This window comes from Malurus melanocephalus, unplaced genomic scaffold, assembly GCF_030028575.1.
Source record: "Malurus melanocephalus ecotype Western Australia unplaced genomic scaffold, MMel_1.1 scaffold_128, whole genome shotgun sequence".
NCBI classification, from domain to species: domain Eukaryota; kingdom Metazoa; phylum Chordata; class Aves; order Passeriformes; family Maluridae; genus Malurus; species Malurus melanocephalus.
In genome coordinates, this window is record NW_026623360.1 from 142,674 (window position 1) to 157,033 (window position 14,360).

A 14,360-nucleotide genomic window follows, 5' to 3' on the forward strand; every position below is an offset into this window, starting at 1 on the left:
TCTCACAGCCAGTTAAACTTAAGGATCTAGTAATTCTTTTTTCTGGGGGAGGAAGCACAGTCACAACATCCCTTTATTTTAGGATCGAAAGATAGAAGAGCTTCGGCAATCTCTGAATAGGTACAAGAAAGTCCAAGATATGGTGATACTGGCTCAAGGTAAAAAAGGTATTGTACAATTAAAAAAATTTAAACTCTGCTGTCATTTAAACTCCAGGTGTGTTGTAGTGGTGAGCTTAACTGTGGAACTGAAGCAGAAACTGTATCTATACCACATGTTCCATATATTCCACATATTCTAAGACTGGTGAAGGTTTCCAAACCCCTTCAAAGAGTGAAGATTGTCAATAGTGCAAGAAGAGTGAGGAAGCAAAATATGGGTTTTTCTGGTGTTGGGTTCACCCCATGCTGAGTGTTGGAGGGGGAGCAGTTTTTAAATAGGTATTGCCCTTCCTTGCAGTGCTGTGCCTTCAWGCACAGGAAGGTGTTAGAAAGTATTGGTTGTCTTTCACTACCAGTCCAAGCCTTTTGGTAGCACTGAGGCAGTTCAGGATCATCCATTGGGAAGGAGCAGAGGACACCAACACCGGTGTGGGCTTCAGCATTACCTAAATGAGACACACTCAGTTTGTGGCAGGCTGCAGACCTCATGTGGTCACTTCTAGGCTGGTGATGGACACCTGAGCAGTGRGCTTTATTTCTCAGGGTACCTTGAAGATATCACAGAGATGGCTTAAGTTTCAGGCAGACTCAACCTTCTGGTCTTTTCCTTAGTGAATAAGGGAAACAAAGTATTTAGAATGAAATTCCAGAACAGATGGGAAAGAAGTACTCCAGTTTATTCAGCTTGTTGAAATTGATGCCACTAAATGCCCTGAGGGTGTTTGCTGGGTTTTTGATCTCCCTTTGTTCCATCCCTGCTGTGTTGTGGTGGTTGAATTGGGAAGTGACACTTGGCAATGATTCCCTTTCTCCTATCATAGTCTGTCCTAAAATTCCCCATCAATCAAATCCTTCCATTTCTGGCCCCATAACTGAGCATGCTGGCTGCACCTTTTGTGGGAGCAAGGGTCRTAAAACCAACAAGTTTCCATGTTCTCTCTCCTCAGGCAAGGAAAGTGAAAGCGAAGACTTGAATTCAGGGTCTGTCTCCACGGGTTTATTGGACACACCAAGTCTGACTGACCCAGAGAAGAGCCCATCCCCAACCCCAGTAACAGCATCTCCAATCCATGATGAGTTCAACATGAATATTCATGAAGAGGTGTCTTTTTTTTTCTCCCCCTTTACTTTATGCCATAGTTCTTTGAAAACATTGCTTATTCTGGAGTCATATCACAGATTGCAAAACTCACATGTCTGAAAAGATTTTTCTCTGGGTTGCACGGTTTTTTGTAAGGTTTCATATTCTTTTGGAGAAAGTAGTTTTCTTGTGAAAGCTGCTGAGGAATTTAAATTAAAGTTATTTTTCTTAAATGGAATCAGGAGACAGCAAATAGCATGTTTATCATGAGAACAGATCTAAATTACTTTTTCTGTTAGACAAAGAAATTATTTTTCTTATCAAACATAGCTGTTTTAGGAGCTACATTTAATTTGGCACGAACTTGAAGTAAATACGTTGGGACTCATTAAATATATCTTGTCATATTTAAAAGGATGTAATCACAATTGTATTCATTCGGTTAAATTGTAAGTAGGTTGTGGTAAAAAAAAAATTAAAAAAATCTGTAAAAATCTCTGATTTTTACWGATTTTCCAGTAACAAAACTATACATCTCTTCTCTAAGCTCTGAGTCAGTGCAGGGTCTTGACTTACTTAAACAGCATAAATACACTATGAACAAAATTAAATTAAATGTTTATCTGTTTAGCATTTTTTTTATATTCTCTTGAGTCTCTGAGGACAAGATTAAACCTCAAAAGTGAGCTACCCTTCATGTCTCAGGTAGAGAGAGATTTASCAGGCAGCCTTGGGAGACTTGAGAGATTTTTTTCTATGCTGTAGCTTATCTGTGCAATGATTCATGTTCTATCTGCAGTGCCATCTTTCAAGGAGTAAATCATTCTGTTACAATAGGAAAAAAATAGCTTTTGAAATCGTATTTCAGATCCTTCTTTTTCTGGTTTATCTGTTACTCTTTTATTTATTATTGTTTAATTTCTGCTAAGAAGAGTCTAACACATATTCTTCATTCTTTTTGGAATTCCTTACAGATCCACACCAGCATTTTACAGATTTCAGTCCCTTCCTTTTCATCAATATCCAAGAGCTCAGAAACTGTTGCAGAGAGACTGAAAACACACCCTAGGCCAGATCCTGCCAGTGAAATGAGGTATTACGGTTTCCATGTATTTTTCCACAAATTGTAAATCCAATGTTCTGTGAATTTTAATGAGAGTAATAGTCTGTCAGTCACTGAATTACCAAGTCATTAACCAGTTAAACAAGGCTAGGATTCTCTYACTAGCTGCAGCAAACTAAGCTAATGTTCATGAAGTGCATTGATTAAATCCTCAGTAAGCAAGGACTGGTTTGGTTGCTGTCGTAGCAGCACTCATGGTCTGTACCAGCTGCTTCACAAGGAAAGAGCAGAAGGAGAAGGAAGCTGATCTAATGTAATGAAGGCCACAGAATCMTTATTTTTGTCTAGGTTTGCATCATCGAGGTCTGGCTGGGTTGGTGTTGGCTGTGCCAGTCCTGGTGATTCGYGCTCAGACATTTTTCACTGTTGCTAAAAATGATTAAGGCACTGCCAGGGCTGCAGCAAAACGGCTTCCAGCTGTAACCTGAGGAGGGGAGGAAACCCAAGGGAGGTGTGGCTGCACCCTGGGGCTGTGGCTGAGCTGTGGCACCCAGGGATGCTTGGAACTGTGGCAGCTCCTGGATGAGGAGTGGCTGTCACCTTCCACCAGCATTTCTAATCCTGCACCCTCCTTGTCCTGGGAGAAAACCCAGTCCCTGCACACCTGCACTGGCACCATAGGGAGTACAGAAAAGCACCCCAGATTCACATCTAAACAAAGGCTGTGCTTAGGTTTTTTCTTCTGGGTCCAAATCCCTGGCTGTATCTTAAGGAGTATCAGAAACTAAGAATCCAGAGGCAAGGAAATATTGTTGACTTAAAACAATCATCAATCTCAATGTGAAACATCAGTGCAAGCRCAATTTGATGTGTGATTTTTCCAATTCCAGTCAAGGAAAGCATCCTATTCAGAAGCACAGCTTTGCTTGGTTTGTGATGTGCATGTTCCTCATGCAGCTCGAGCCATCACAAGAAGGGATTTCACCTGGAAATTCCTCTTGGAAAAAAACAAAGCACGCACTAAACTGCAGTAAAATGCCYTGAGCATTGGGTACTGACAGGAAGGTGGTGACCTCCACTACCTGTGCTGCTGCAGACCCTGTTGGAACCTCTGCATTTATTTAAGCGGAATAGTTCACTATTGTCATCGTCTTACAGTGAGAGTTGTCTTTCTTGGTGCTCTTGAGTTCACTCACCTTTGTCCTTTATCTTTTACAAGACTTGCCACCATAGCAGGGAAAATTTGCCATGTGTTAGTACCACAAGAGCTGAAGTGAAAACAGAACGAAAGCAGGCTGAGGTCACAGGATTTGTCTCAGCCTTTTTTTCATATTTTTTTTGTTTTTACAGTGAAGGAAGATCAACAGATTCCTCCCCTGAAACTCATCTGTGTGATAGTCCAGTGTAAGTGCCATAAACAAAACTGTTCAGGGGACATATTTAAATGTGATGATCAACTTGAAACCCCACAAGGCACCCCCACATTTTACCTACAGACATAAATAGGTCAGTTAATTCTGGCCAAGAGTGTGTTTAGTGATGGTAGGTTTCTGCTSATGTCCCRTGTTTTCATGATCATTATTTTCCARTKCTTTATCTGGGCACATGGTACTTCCTGTGACACTGTGRAATATCTCTCATTTGGTGGTAGACTGTCAACATACTTTGGAATTTAGTTTTCCACAGTGCAGGCACACATGATTTGCTCYTTCTTTTGATAGTCGAGGAAAGGTGATCAGCTGACTACAATGAGAAATTAATTTTCATTTATGCAACATATCCATATTCCCTACAGCAGCAGTTATTACAATGTGGAAGTTCTTACAGTATCTCATTAAATTGCATGGGTTCTGATTGCTGCACGTGCTGCACCTTAATTCATAATATCATTGGTTTTAGTATATCTCATCATGTATTCTAATGCTTTCTTTAAAGCTGATTCCTGTGAGTGTCTTTGTCTTAGCAAGTTTAATTCTAATGATTGAGCGTGGTTTTTATGTTGTTTCAGAATTTCCTCGCTGCAGAAGTCCAGCAGTCTGAGCAGTTTGAGGAAAGAGGCATCTGAAGTGGTGGGTTTGGTCTCTTACTTCCTCCTATCTSCTTGCCAATAGGGGTGACATCTCTATTATGTTGTGTTGTGGGTGTTGTGTTGCCTTCTGAGAAATTCTGAGTCAAAACAGGGTTCTCTGTGGCATGTGTTAGCAATGCTCACACACATGTGACATCTTCCACATTTTATTGAAGGAGAAAACCTGTCCTTGAAAACACAGGTCCTTTTTTTTTCCTCTTTGTATGAGGCTTTTACCAAGATTCTSTTGCTGTGTTTTTCCTCTGATAATGAGGTGGGGTTTTTTTTTACTGGATATGCTTTTCTGATTTAAAACAAGAAAAAAWTGACTCCCACCACCACTTGCTCTCTGTGTTTAAGGTGAATAATTTTGGAAGGCCATGTAATTAATGCACTATAAAATACASTGTGGGCAGACTGTGTGTTTTAGGTAGTCAGGAACATAATGCTGAGCTGTTGGATGTCTGGGGATAGCTTCAGTTTAGGTTTCTGTGGAAGTGACCAAAAGCAGCTAATCTCTAGCAATGCCATCCCATCAGGGYAATTCCTGTGCTCTCTTGTGACAGCTGGAGCTCCTAGAAGCTCCTGAATTCCCTGATACCTCCTGTGCCTTACAGCATAGCGGGGAGGCTGGCAGGACTGCAAATGTCACCAGAATCTGATAAGAGCAGGAGTTCATGGGTTGGGGGTTTTTTGTTGTTGTTTGTTTGGACAGACAAGGAGTATATGCTGTGGATATTTTATCTACTTGGCTTCTACCCTGTCTGGTTCCTGCTTTGGGTCTGGTTCCTGCCCCTTAGTGCCTTAACATTCTGTGTGCCTCTAATCATGTGCCTAACTAATCCTTCACAATGTAAACCAAAGCAACCCTATTTCCCTGTCAGCTCACTGACCTCAAACAAGCAAGGATCAATCTGTGTGAAATACAGCTCTGAAGAGATTTATTTTGGGGGAAAGAAACAGTCAGGGGAGGGTATTTCATCAGAACTTAACTCAGGGTAATCATAATTAATTGAATACTGGCTCTGAACTGTGGGTTTTGAAATGTCTTAATCTTTCCCAAACAGGACAGRGACTCTGCACAGAAGCCAGCAGAGGTAATGTGTGTATGTGTATGTGTGTGTGTGTGTGGTGATGGCGGTTCTTGGAGAAACACGGGCAGTGAGGATGGGTTGGGAGGTTGGGAAGTGTAGAATTGCCACACACAGTTTCAGAGGGGGAATAGCAGTCCTGCAGACAGGATGGTGAGGAGTCTCTGATGGGTGTCACCATCAGTGTCACTGCTCAGTGCTCAGCATGTCCTTGCCTCCTCACACATGGATTAGCTTCCAGTCTGATTGAGCATAAGGTTACCAGCTAAGCTAATGTTGTTYCCCCACGAGATGATTAGCAAAGCTAACCATTAAGTATTTTACTGACTGTAATTATCTTTGATTAGTATCTCTCTAAAAACCTTTTGGTGTCTCAGTTGTTTTCTGTGAGTAGAAAGCGTGTTTCTGAAAAGGCTGTCATTGCAGAATAATCACCCTGTGGTACCTTAAGGCCACATCTTGCAGTTCTTACCTCTAGCAACACCTGAGCAGAGGTGACAGACCTCAGATACAACTCATAAGATGAATGCTGTGTTGATTTCAGCAAAAGCCAAAGGATTATACTTTGGCTGTGAGTGGTTTTGGTTCCTTCTTTCAAAGAGACAGTGAAACAGCTGGCAAGGTTAAAGTACTTTTTAAATTGGCTGACTAGAGTGTCTGATAACTCTCTTGGCATTTATACTCCTTGCTTGATATGTAATTTCCTCTTTGCTTTGGCAGTGGACACAGTCAATTAATCCATTAATTAGGGAATTGCAGAGCAGTGACAGACAGAAAGAGCTCTCTGATGCTTGGCAGAGAACCAATGTACTGTGGGGTCTTGTCTCTCCGCTCACTGCCCCTACAGCCGCCAGTGGGGAAGACAGAGATTGACCCTGGAAATCTGGAGAAGTTCAAAACCTTCCAGGACTGTATTTTTACTATTTCCATATCTTTAAGTCAGCCTCACAGAAACTGAGAAACATCTTGAAGAATCCAATTTACTCTTACCAGGTAGTGGTAGTAATCCTGGATGCTGAAYATGCCAGGCTTTAAACCCAACTGACAGCAAAGTATCCACAGCTGGTCCCCCTCCCTGTCCTTCCTGCCTCAGTGGGATGGGAAGGAGAATCAGGAAAAAAAGATAGAACTTGGGGGTTGGGATAAGAACAGTTTAATAATTGAAACAAAATACAATCATAATAACAATACAATAGTAATAATAATAACAACAACAACAAAAACAGTAATAGAAGGGAGGAGAAGAGAGATAGAAAACCCAAAAAAGACAAGTGATGCACCGCAATACTATTGCTCATCTGGCACTGACCAATGCCCARCCTATCCCTAAGCTATGATCAATTGGCTCCCCTTCCCAGTAACCCCCCCGTTCATATACTGGGCATGGCATTCTGTGTTGTGGAATATTCCTTTGTTAGCTCAGGTTAGCTGTCCTGGACATGCTTCATCCCAGATTCTTGTGCACTTCCTTGCTGGCAGAGCATGGGAAAATGGGAAGTCCCTGACTCAGGGTAAGCACTGCTCAGCAACAACCCAAAYATCCCTRTGTTATCCACATTATTCCCTGCTAAATCCAAAACACAGCCCTGAACCAGTACACATTGCGGAACTAAGAAAAAATTAATTCCATTCCAGCCCAAACCAACATATTTGAATGAAGATCTTGTTTATGTTTTTCTTTATGGTTTTTATATCCTGTGTTCTTGTAGTGACAGATGAGGAGTTCCCAGATTATCTGCCAGCAGTCACTTTGCAGTCTCTCTCAAAAGGCCTTCTGTAATTCCCTCATATTGACTCTTTATTTCCCTAATTTAAGCAGGTAAAACCTCCTGTGGAAGGCAATAATTTTGCAACCCTCCCTCCCAAGTCTCCTTCTCACGGTGGCACAGGTGATGAGGACAGTTTTGGCACCCGCAAAGCCAGATCTTCTTTTGGCCGAGGCTTTTTCAAGATAAAAAATAACAAGAGGACTGCAAGTGCCCCCAATCTGGGTAGGTACCATGCATCTGCATTCAGATTTTATGCATTTTTAAGCATCTTAACAACAGCTGTAATTGCCTTAAGAAGCAKGAAGGCCAGCCTAGTCTCATCATGACTTGGTGGCACTTCTGTCAGTAGAATGTTTTGAAAATCTCAAACAGCAAGAAAAAAAAATCACTGATGTAATGAAGTATTTGATGTGGTTCAGACTCTGCTGTGGAATCTCCCCTGGGACCTCGTAGGGGTTTGCTGCTATATGAAATGCTGGCAGTAGTTCACATGGGATTTGTGGGCTTTTTTTTCCCTTGGCTCCATCCTCAGTTAACCTTTCGTAAGATTTTCAGATGTACACAAATAGGACAGCAGCACTCAGTCTTCCTCTTTTTTTTTTTTTTTTTTTTAATTTAAGCAGCCTTGCAAAAGAGATGGTGACAACAGGAACAGGATTGACAAGTCATTCCAGCTCCCGTTGGTTTTTTACCTGTAGTGAGGGGGAAGGGGAGGTGTTATTTTGGTATTGTCATTTGATGACATTTGCATATGACAAAGAAGTAAACAAGATGTTCTGCTTAATGCACAAGTCACTGTTGCCACCAACTGGAATYCTGCTTACATTTACTGCTCTGCTGTAGTTGTCTTTCCACTGATCCAGTTCAGGCATCCACTGAGTCTGCATCAAATCTGCTGCCAGACATCTGAGGTTTTTGTTTTTCTCTTGAAAAAGATGTAGGAATTTGGCTCTCTGTTTCAGAAGCCTGAAGGGGCATAGCTTCTGGTTTGTTACTTACTCCAAGACAATCTTAGACTTTTGTTCAAAACAAGTAACATACCTACACGTTGATGATATACTGCCCATATTTGCCTGTGACATACAGCCTGGGAACTTGCTAGCTTACTTGGAATAGATGTACAGCCTATTCTGAGGATTAGACTCTTTGCTTTGGTTTATTTCATGTGTGCTTTTGTATAATTCCCTGTTTTGTCCTGGAATCAATTTGTCTAACAAAGCACGGTACTTGTGGCTGTCGTATAGGAGTGGAAGATGGGCCATCTAAATCAGGGTGCTGTGATTTGAGTAAGTTATTTATGTTATCCAGATTTCAGTGCTTCCATCTGTAAAGCTGCTGTCCAGATATTTGCCACCTCACAGGAGCCRTAGGTCCTGGAGCAGGTGACCTCCCTGCACTGAAGCGACTGCGGTGCCATTTTTCACTCCCCTCCACAGAGCTCTGCTCCATTCCTTTGTTGTGGAAGGGAGTTTCCCAGTGAACCGGTGATCCCAATCCTGTGTGAATTCAGCATTCATGTGGTGCTTGTGTCCCATGTCCCTCCCTCCTTTGGTCTCGTACTTTGTTGCCGTGAGTTTTGAATTGTGTTTGACCTTGTGCCTCTGCGTGTTCTCTCCCGTTGTGCTGCGTGTGGGTTTGTGCCTTGTGTGGATATCTGAAGATCGCAGTCGAAGTGCCAGTGCACCTACTTTAGGTACAGTAATCCTGCATGTCTGCCCGTGCCAGCCCTGTGTCCTGACTGCTGCTAACAGCACACAGCTCCCAAAACCACAGCCAGGCACCAGAGCTCTGCAGCRGGACTTGTGCCCATCGCTAAAAGGAGTTTTCATGTAACATCTGCCCTCTGCTAAAAGTCAGCTGTGCTGTTTCTGAGTAGCTGCTACTAATGAGAGAGATTGCGGGTCAATTTGCAGAGGCTTTTGCTGTAACTTTGAGCACAAAGTTACCACAGACCGAGGCACCTGGTGAGAATTGGTGATGTTTAATTCCCTTTGTGCTGCCACCTGTCCTGGATCCACTGGAAGAGTTTAAAGGGTGGTGRAGTAGGGAATGAGCTGTATTTCCCAGGCATTCATTTAAGGGAGTTCTGAGGGAAAGCATATGCAATTCCTCTTCTAGATGTGGATGTACTTATGATACAATAAACAAATGACAAATAATTGGGGCAGATGGGGAAGGAGCCATTCATATAGTAAATAAAAACCAGTCTTGTGATGGGAGCACTCCCTGGGTGGTTCTGGCAAGGGCAGGTGACACCTGCCTCGGGAAGCAGAGCTGTGTCAGTGGGGTGGTGGTACACCCACCTGGGGTGTCCCTCATTGGCAGAGACCGAGTGCTCTGGGCCCTCTCTTTTTGTCTCATGGCCCCCTAAATGCTCTATGGGGCTGTGTCAGTGCATGAAAAGAAGCCAAGTAAGAGGAGCAAACAGTGCAATTCCCGCAAATCTCTGCTACTAATGCACCCAGCCTTGTCCTGGTGTTCTCTCTCCAGAATGCCATTTACATGTTTTTGGATTTTTTCTAAGCTAGTGCTTTACCTTCTACAAATAAAGCAAAAACCATGAATGCTGTAGCGTGGTTCCATGATAGTGCTGTCTCTCTCACTGGCAGAACCCCCGCGTTCAATAGTGACCAAACCAAAGTGCCTGGAAATGATCCTTTGTGTGACCTTGTTGCTTCACTGCAAGGTTTGCCAAGGTGGAAAATGGGATATGTTCAGAGGTATTCTGGCTCAATCACCTAAAGTGTGCCCAGCAGAAGGATACTTTGGCAAAGCCTGCAGTTTATTGCTGGCCACGGCAAATTGTGGTCATCTCAGCATCAACTCTGTGGCTTGAGACCACATGTCCCAGCAATATAACTCTGCCTCGATTCATTGTTTACTTTTCTCCAGGAAGTCTGAAAGTCCATTTCAARCACAAGTGATGGTCATTTCATTACAGAGCTATATTAAATGATGGTGCAAGTRATTGCAGGCCTGACTGCCTTGCCACAGCTGCTTCAGCTGAACAAGCTCATGCTCTCACTCTTCCCCAGCAAGCAACCAGCATAAACTCCATGTGGTAGTTTTATTCAGCTATCTGGCACTTGCTGGCACATCTYTGCTTATGTAGTCTAGTAGATACTGCTATTCTATTAGTTTTCTTTTTAAATTATCTTAAAATTGTTTTTTTCTTTGCTATGTTAGCTTTTGTGACAACTTCCCCTTTGGGKACAAGAGCCCTCAGGTTTGTTGTCATGGAAAACAGCTACAGATCAAGGATTTAATGCTTTTAGAGTGGGTGGTGACCTTGGGGTTCTCTGATCAGAGATGTTTTGTTCATATCTTCACTCAGAAGATATGGTTCAGACAGAGCCTAAACTCCATGGTATTCCTCTGAGGAGAAGCAAAATATTCCACAGTTTGCAGAAGCAAATGGAAGAGGGCCTCTTTCTGGGGCAGGAGTTTTGTGGCTGGAATTTCCTGGCCAGGGAATGAAATACTGCAGGTTATTGGGAGAGGTTTGGTTTTCTGTGCTTTGGGGACTCCTGGTTTAGTTCCCTGCCACTGCACTGAGTTGTTCCTGGGCACCCACATGCCTTGGCTCTGTCTGTGGAAGCACTGTAGGAGCACTCCCTGAGGAAGAGTAAACTTGAGATTTAATTCACTGCTTGATTCCCAAGGTGGATTTTCCCACCCTGGATGCAAGGCGCTTAACTGGAGCAGAGCATTGCCTTGGAACGTTACCAGCCAAGCCCATGAAGGCGAGCAAGTAGCATTTCTTGTGGATTTTCCCATCCCTCCTTGCCYCATTTTCTTGACATGGTGGCTGTCAATAATTTTAGCAGGAGTCATTCCCAAGATCAGGAGCATGTCTGTACAGTCCTGCACAAATGGGTCTTGACAGAACTTCTGTTTTTCACCAGCTGAAACAGAGAAGGGATCTGCAGATCATTTGGATCTGGCTGGCTTGCCCCCCCGCCCAAAAGAAGCAGATAGTCTGCAGATGACACCACCTTCTCCAAATTCCAGGAARAAGGCCAGGGGAATCAAGAAATTGTTTGGAAGGTGAGTAAAAGATGAGAGATGACCATTTCTCCGGAGCTGGGGCTTGAGTGGGGGTTTGCTGGGAACACACCTTCCCTTTTTCCCCTGCCAGCATGTGGTTCCATGGTTTAATGTCCCGAGAGCAGGAGCCTGTGTGGTATCTGGGAGAGGTGACAGTAGGGTGGGGACAGGTAGAAGAGGAGCTACAAGCCCTGGGGGACATCTTGCCTGTGCTGGTTGCAGTGGCAGCAGCAAAGTGCCTTTTCCTTAGCCAAATGTGAATGTGCTTTCTTCCTGTAGACTTAAGAGAAGTCAGTCCACCACGTTCAACCCAGAYGACATGTCCGAGACGGAGTTCAAAAGAGGAGGGACAAGAGCAACTGCAGGGCCTCGGCTGGGCTGGTCTCGGGACCTGGGGCAGTCTCACAAGTAAGACACGAGCGCTGCCGATGGGTCGATGCTCAGATCCGGCAGCTCTGGCCGAGCACGGGTCCCAAGGAGGAGGGCAGTGCCAAGATGAACTATCCCTCTCCTGGCTAAGCAAAACCAGGCAGATCCAGGCACTTCCTCATTTGAGAGAGGGTCTGTGCAGCATTGAGCTGGGCTGGGTGGTGGGGTCGTGCTGCCGAGCTCTCACCTTGGCAGGATGGGGCTGTGAGGCAGCGCCTGAGCCCTGATGTGGCAGTGACAGAATCACCTGTGCCTTTCCTGCACTTACAGGGATAAAATGCAAAAGAGAAACGTGGTCTTGCTCTGGAGTTGCAGCCACTCTAGGCTGCTGAGGTGGTTCTTTTCAGTAGATTAGTAGGCTGTGTTTATTGTGACAGTGGCAGCAGGTCAGTAGCACCCAGCACTTCATCGTGCTGACAGTTCCCCCTCTTCCTCACAATCCAGCAGTCAGGGATGCATGTTCCCCCTCAGAGATTGTCCCAGCTCCCGCAGAATGAGAATTAGGCTTAGCTTTTGGCTTCCTCATTATTTRTGAGGAGATTGGAAGCACGGGATTTATCAGTCTTTTTCGGGTAAATTCTCCTGCAGTGAGCTGGACATGCCGTTCGCAAAGTGGACCAAGGAGCAGGTTTGCAACTGGCTCCAGGACCAAGGGCTTGGCTCCTACATCAATARTGCCAGGCACTGGATACTGTCTGGGCAAACACTTCTGCAGGCTTCTCAGCAGGATCTGGAAAAGGTGAGGAATATTGGAAACGCTCTTTYCAAATAAAGGTACAATAAAATCACTGTTTCTGTGCATATAAATCAGGTCTGTAAGGTGCACCTGGTAAAAAAATGTAAACAGGCTAAGTTTTCAAAATACTGTCACCTGCAGTGATGCCAAGTCTATTTTTAGCTGAAGTTTTGTAGGAATTTAATGCTCTGTAATGAAGCTAATCATTACAAATATTGCATTTAGCTTCATTAAATATAGACACATCAATTGACTATGGCACCTTCTAAAAATATGCGTGTGAGAGTGCCTCATTATATGGGTTTGTAGCCCTGCTTCATTAGCACTCATGAGCTACAGTTTTTTTTGCCTATGATAGAAAGGTGTAAAAAGATGCTGTTTTGGTCTGATTGTATTTTCTGTCCATTTTATAGAAGGAGGAATGCAGATTCATTGCGCACAGGTTAATCAGTCTCTGTCTTTAATCGTTGCAGAATTGTTTGTTTATTTTTTTTAAATGAGAAACGCAAAAGAAATTGATTCAATTTATACTTTTAATCCACCATCTTCGCTAAAGTTTAGATTTTCAGCTTTTAAAAAATCACTCTTCTCACCAAACAGTAAGCCTGTTTCCTCAATTGGGTAGTTACACTACAGCTGGAATAAGAGAAGAGTATTATGAACATAATGGCTTGTAATAATGTTAWCAGAGGTAACATTAACCAGCAGGCACTGATGAAAGTCAAAATGGGATTAAAGAGGTCCTGGAATGGCTGCATTTTCAACTAAACTAAGGAATAAGGTTATGTCTTTGGAAGCATTAATGAATTTCTATAATTCCTGGGACAATCCTATGCTCTTAACTAAATAATTATTTTAAGTTTACCTGCCTAAGTGTGARGGGAAGAATTAATCCTAACAAGTATTTTTTGAATGCTAGCATTTTTATTMTATTGGGGGGTCTTTTTAACATGGTATGAGCATATTATGGCAAACATTTTCATACAATTTGGAATACATCACTCCTTGAAATTAATCTACCACACTGTAAAACTAACCCACCACAGTAAGTGGGCCTTTCCCTAGTGCTGAACATGTGCTAAAACAATGYTGAAATTCAGCAAATAGAAAATGCATCTGCCAGGTCACCAGCAATGCTGTGAAAGTGTGACTCTCAGAAACCCTTTGTAATTCAGCAGAGGGAGAAATACAATARTTTTGTCTCTAGATTTACTCATTTTTTTCCTTTCACAGGAGCTTGGGATAAAGCACCCATTGCATCGGAAGAAGCTCCAGCTTGCTCTGCAGGCACTGGGATCTGAAGAGGAAAACAACCATGGAAAACTGGATTACCACTGGGTTACCAGTAAGATTTTCTTGCATGCTGCAGCAGTGAATTGGGATAGGGTTCCCTAATCATGGCTAATTTGGGGCTCTAGGGATGGGAACAGTRACTGGTGCTGGGTAACCTGGCTSCCACRCTAACAGGARTGTCTGTCCTGCCCTAGGGTGGCTGGATGACATTGGCCTGCCCCAGTATAAGACCCAGTTTGATGAAGGGAAGGTGGATGGCCGCATGCTCCATTACATGACTGTGGTGAGTGAATGGTTTCTTTCTTTCCTGACATGCTTTCCATGTTCTTAGTTCCACAGCATTCAAAGAACCCCTAGAAACTCCAATGAATATCCTGTATTAATGCTAACACTGTAACCTATAGAAAACAGACACTGCTGCTCACCTGCAAGCATTGCCTAAGTTCTTTCCATCTTTAGAGCTACTAGATTATATGGAAGAGCAAACACAGCAAGCAAGAACTTGGACTCAAGCATGAGAAATGGGCAGCCCTGATCTTAGCAGTTGTGTGACACTGATGTGCTCAGGCAGGGCTTGTACACAAMGGTGTGCAGATGCTGTGGTTGCCATTCGTGCCTTTGC

General features: G+C 43.4%; 1 protein-coding gene across 1 annotated transcript in view; it reads left to right on the top strand.

The window, feature by feature from the left end:
• PPFIBP1 (PPFIA binding protein 1) overlaps positions 1-14,360 on the top strand; it is a 103,237-nt gene that overhangs the window by 80,967 nt on the left and 7,910 nt on the right. Inside the window, exons 12-24 of the mRNA XM_057370496.1 lie at positions 83-167; positions 1,109-1,263; positions 2,217-2,335; positions 3,656-3,709; positions 4,314-4,374; positions 5,441-5,470; positions 7,284-7,455; positions 8,894-8,926; positions 11,139-11,280; positions 11,560-11,688; positions 12,298-12,448; positions 13,679-13,790; positions 13,933-14,021. Of these exons, the coding sequence (XP_057226479.1) occupies positions 83-167; positions 1,109-1,263; positions 2,217-2,335; positions 3,656-3,709; positions 4,314-4,374; positions 5,441-5,470; positions 7,284-7,455; positions 8,894-8,926; positions 11,139-11,280; positions 11,560-11,688; positions 12,298-12,448; positions 13,679-13,790; positions 13,933-14,021 (1,332 nt within the window). The remainder of the gene's footprint in view (positions 1-82; positions 168-1,108; positions 1,264-2,216; positions 2,336-3,655; positions 3,710-4,313; positions 4,375-5,440; positions 5,471-7,283; positions 7,456-8,893; positions 8,927-11,138; positions 11,281-11,559; positions 11,689-12,297; positions 12,449-13,678; positions 13,791-13,932; positions 14,022-14,360) is intronic.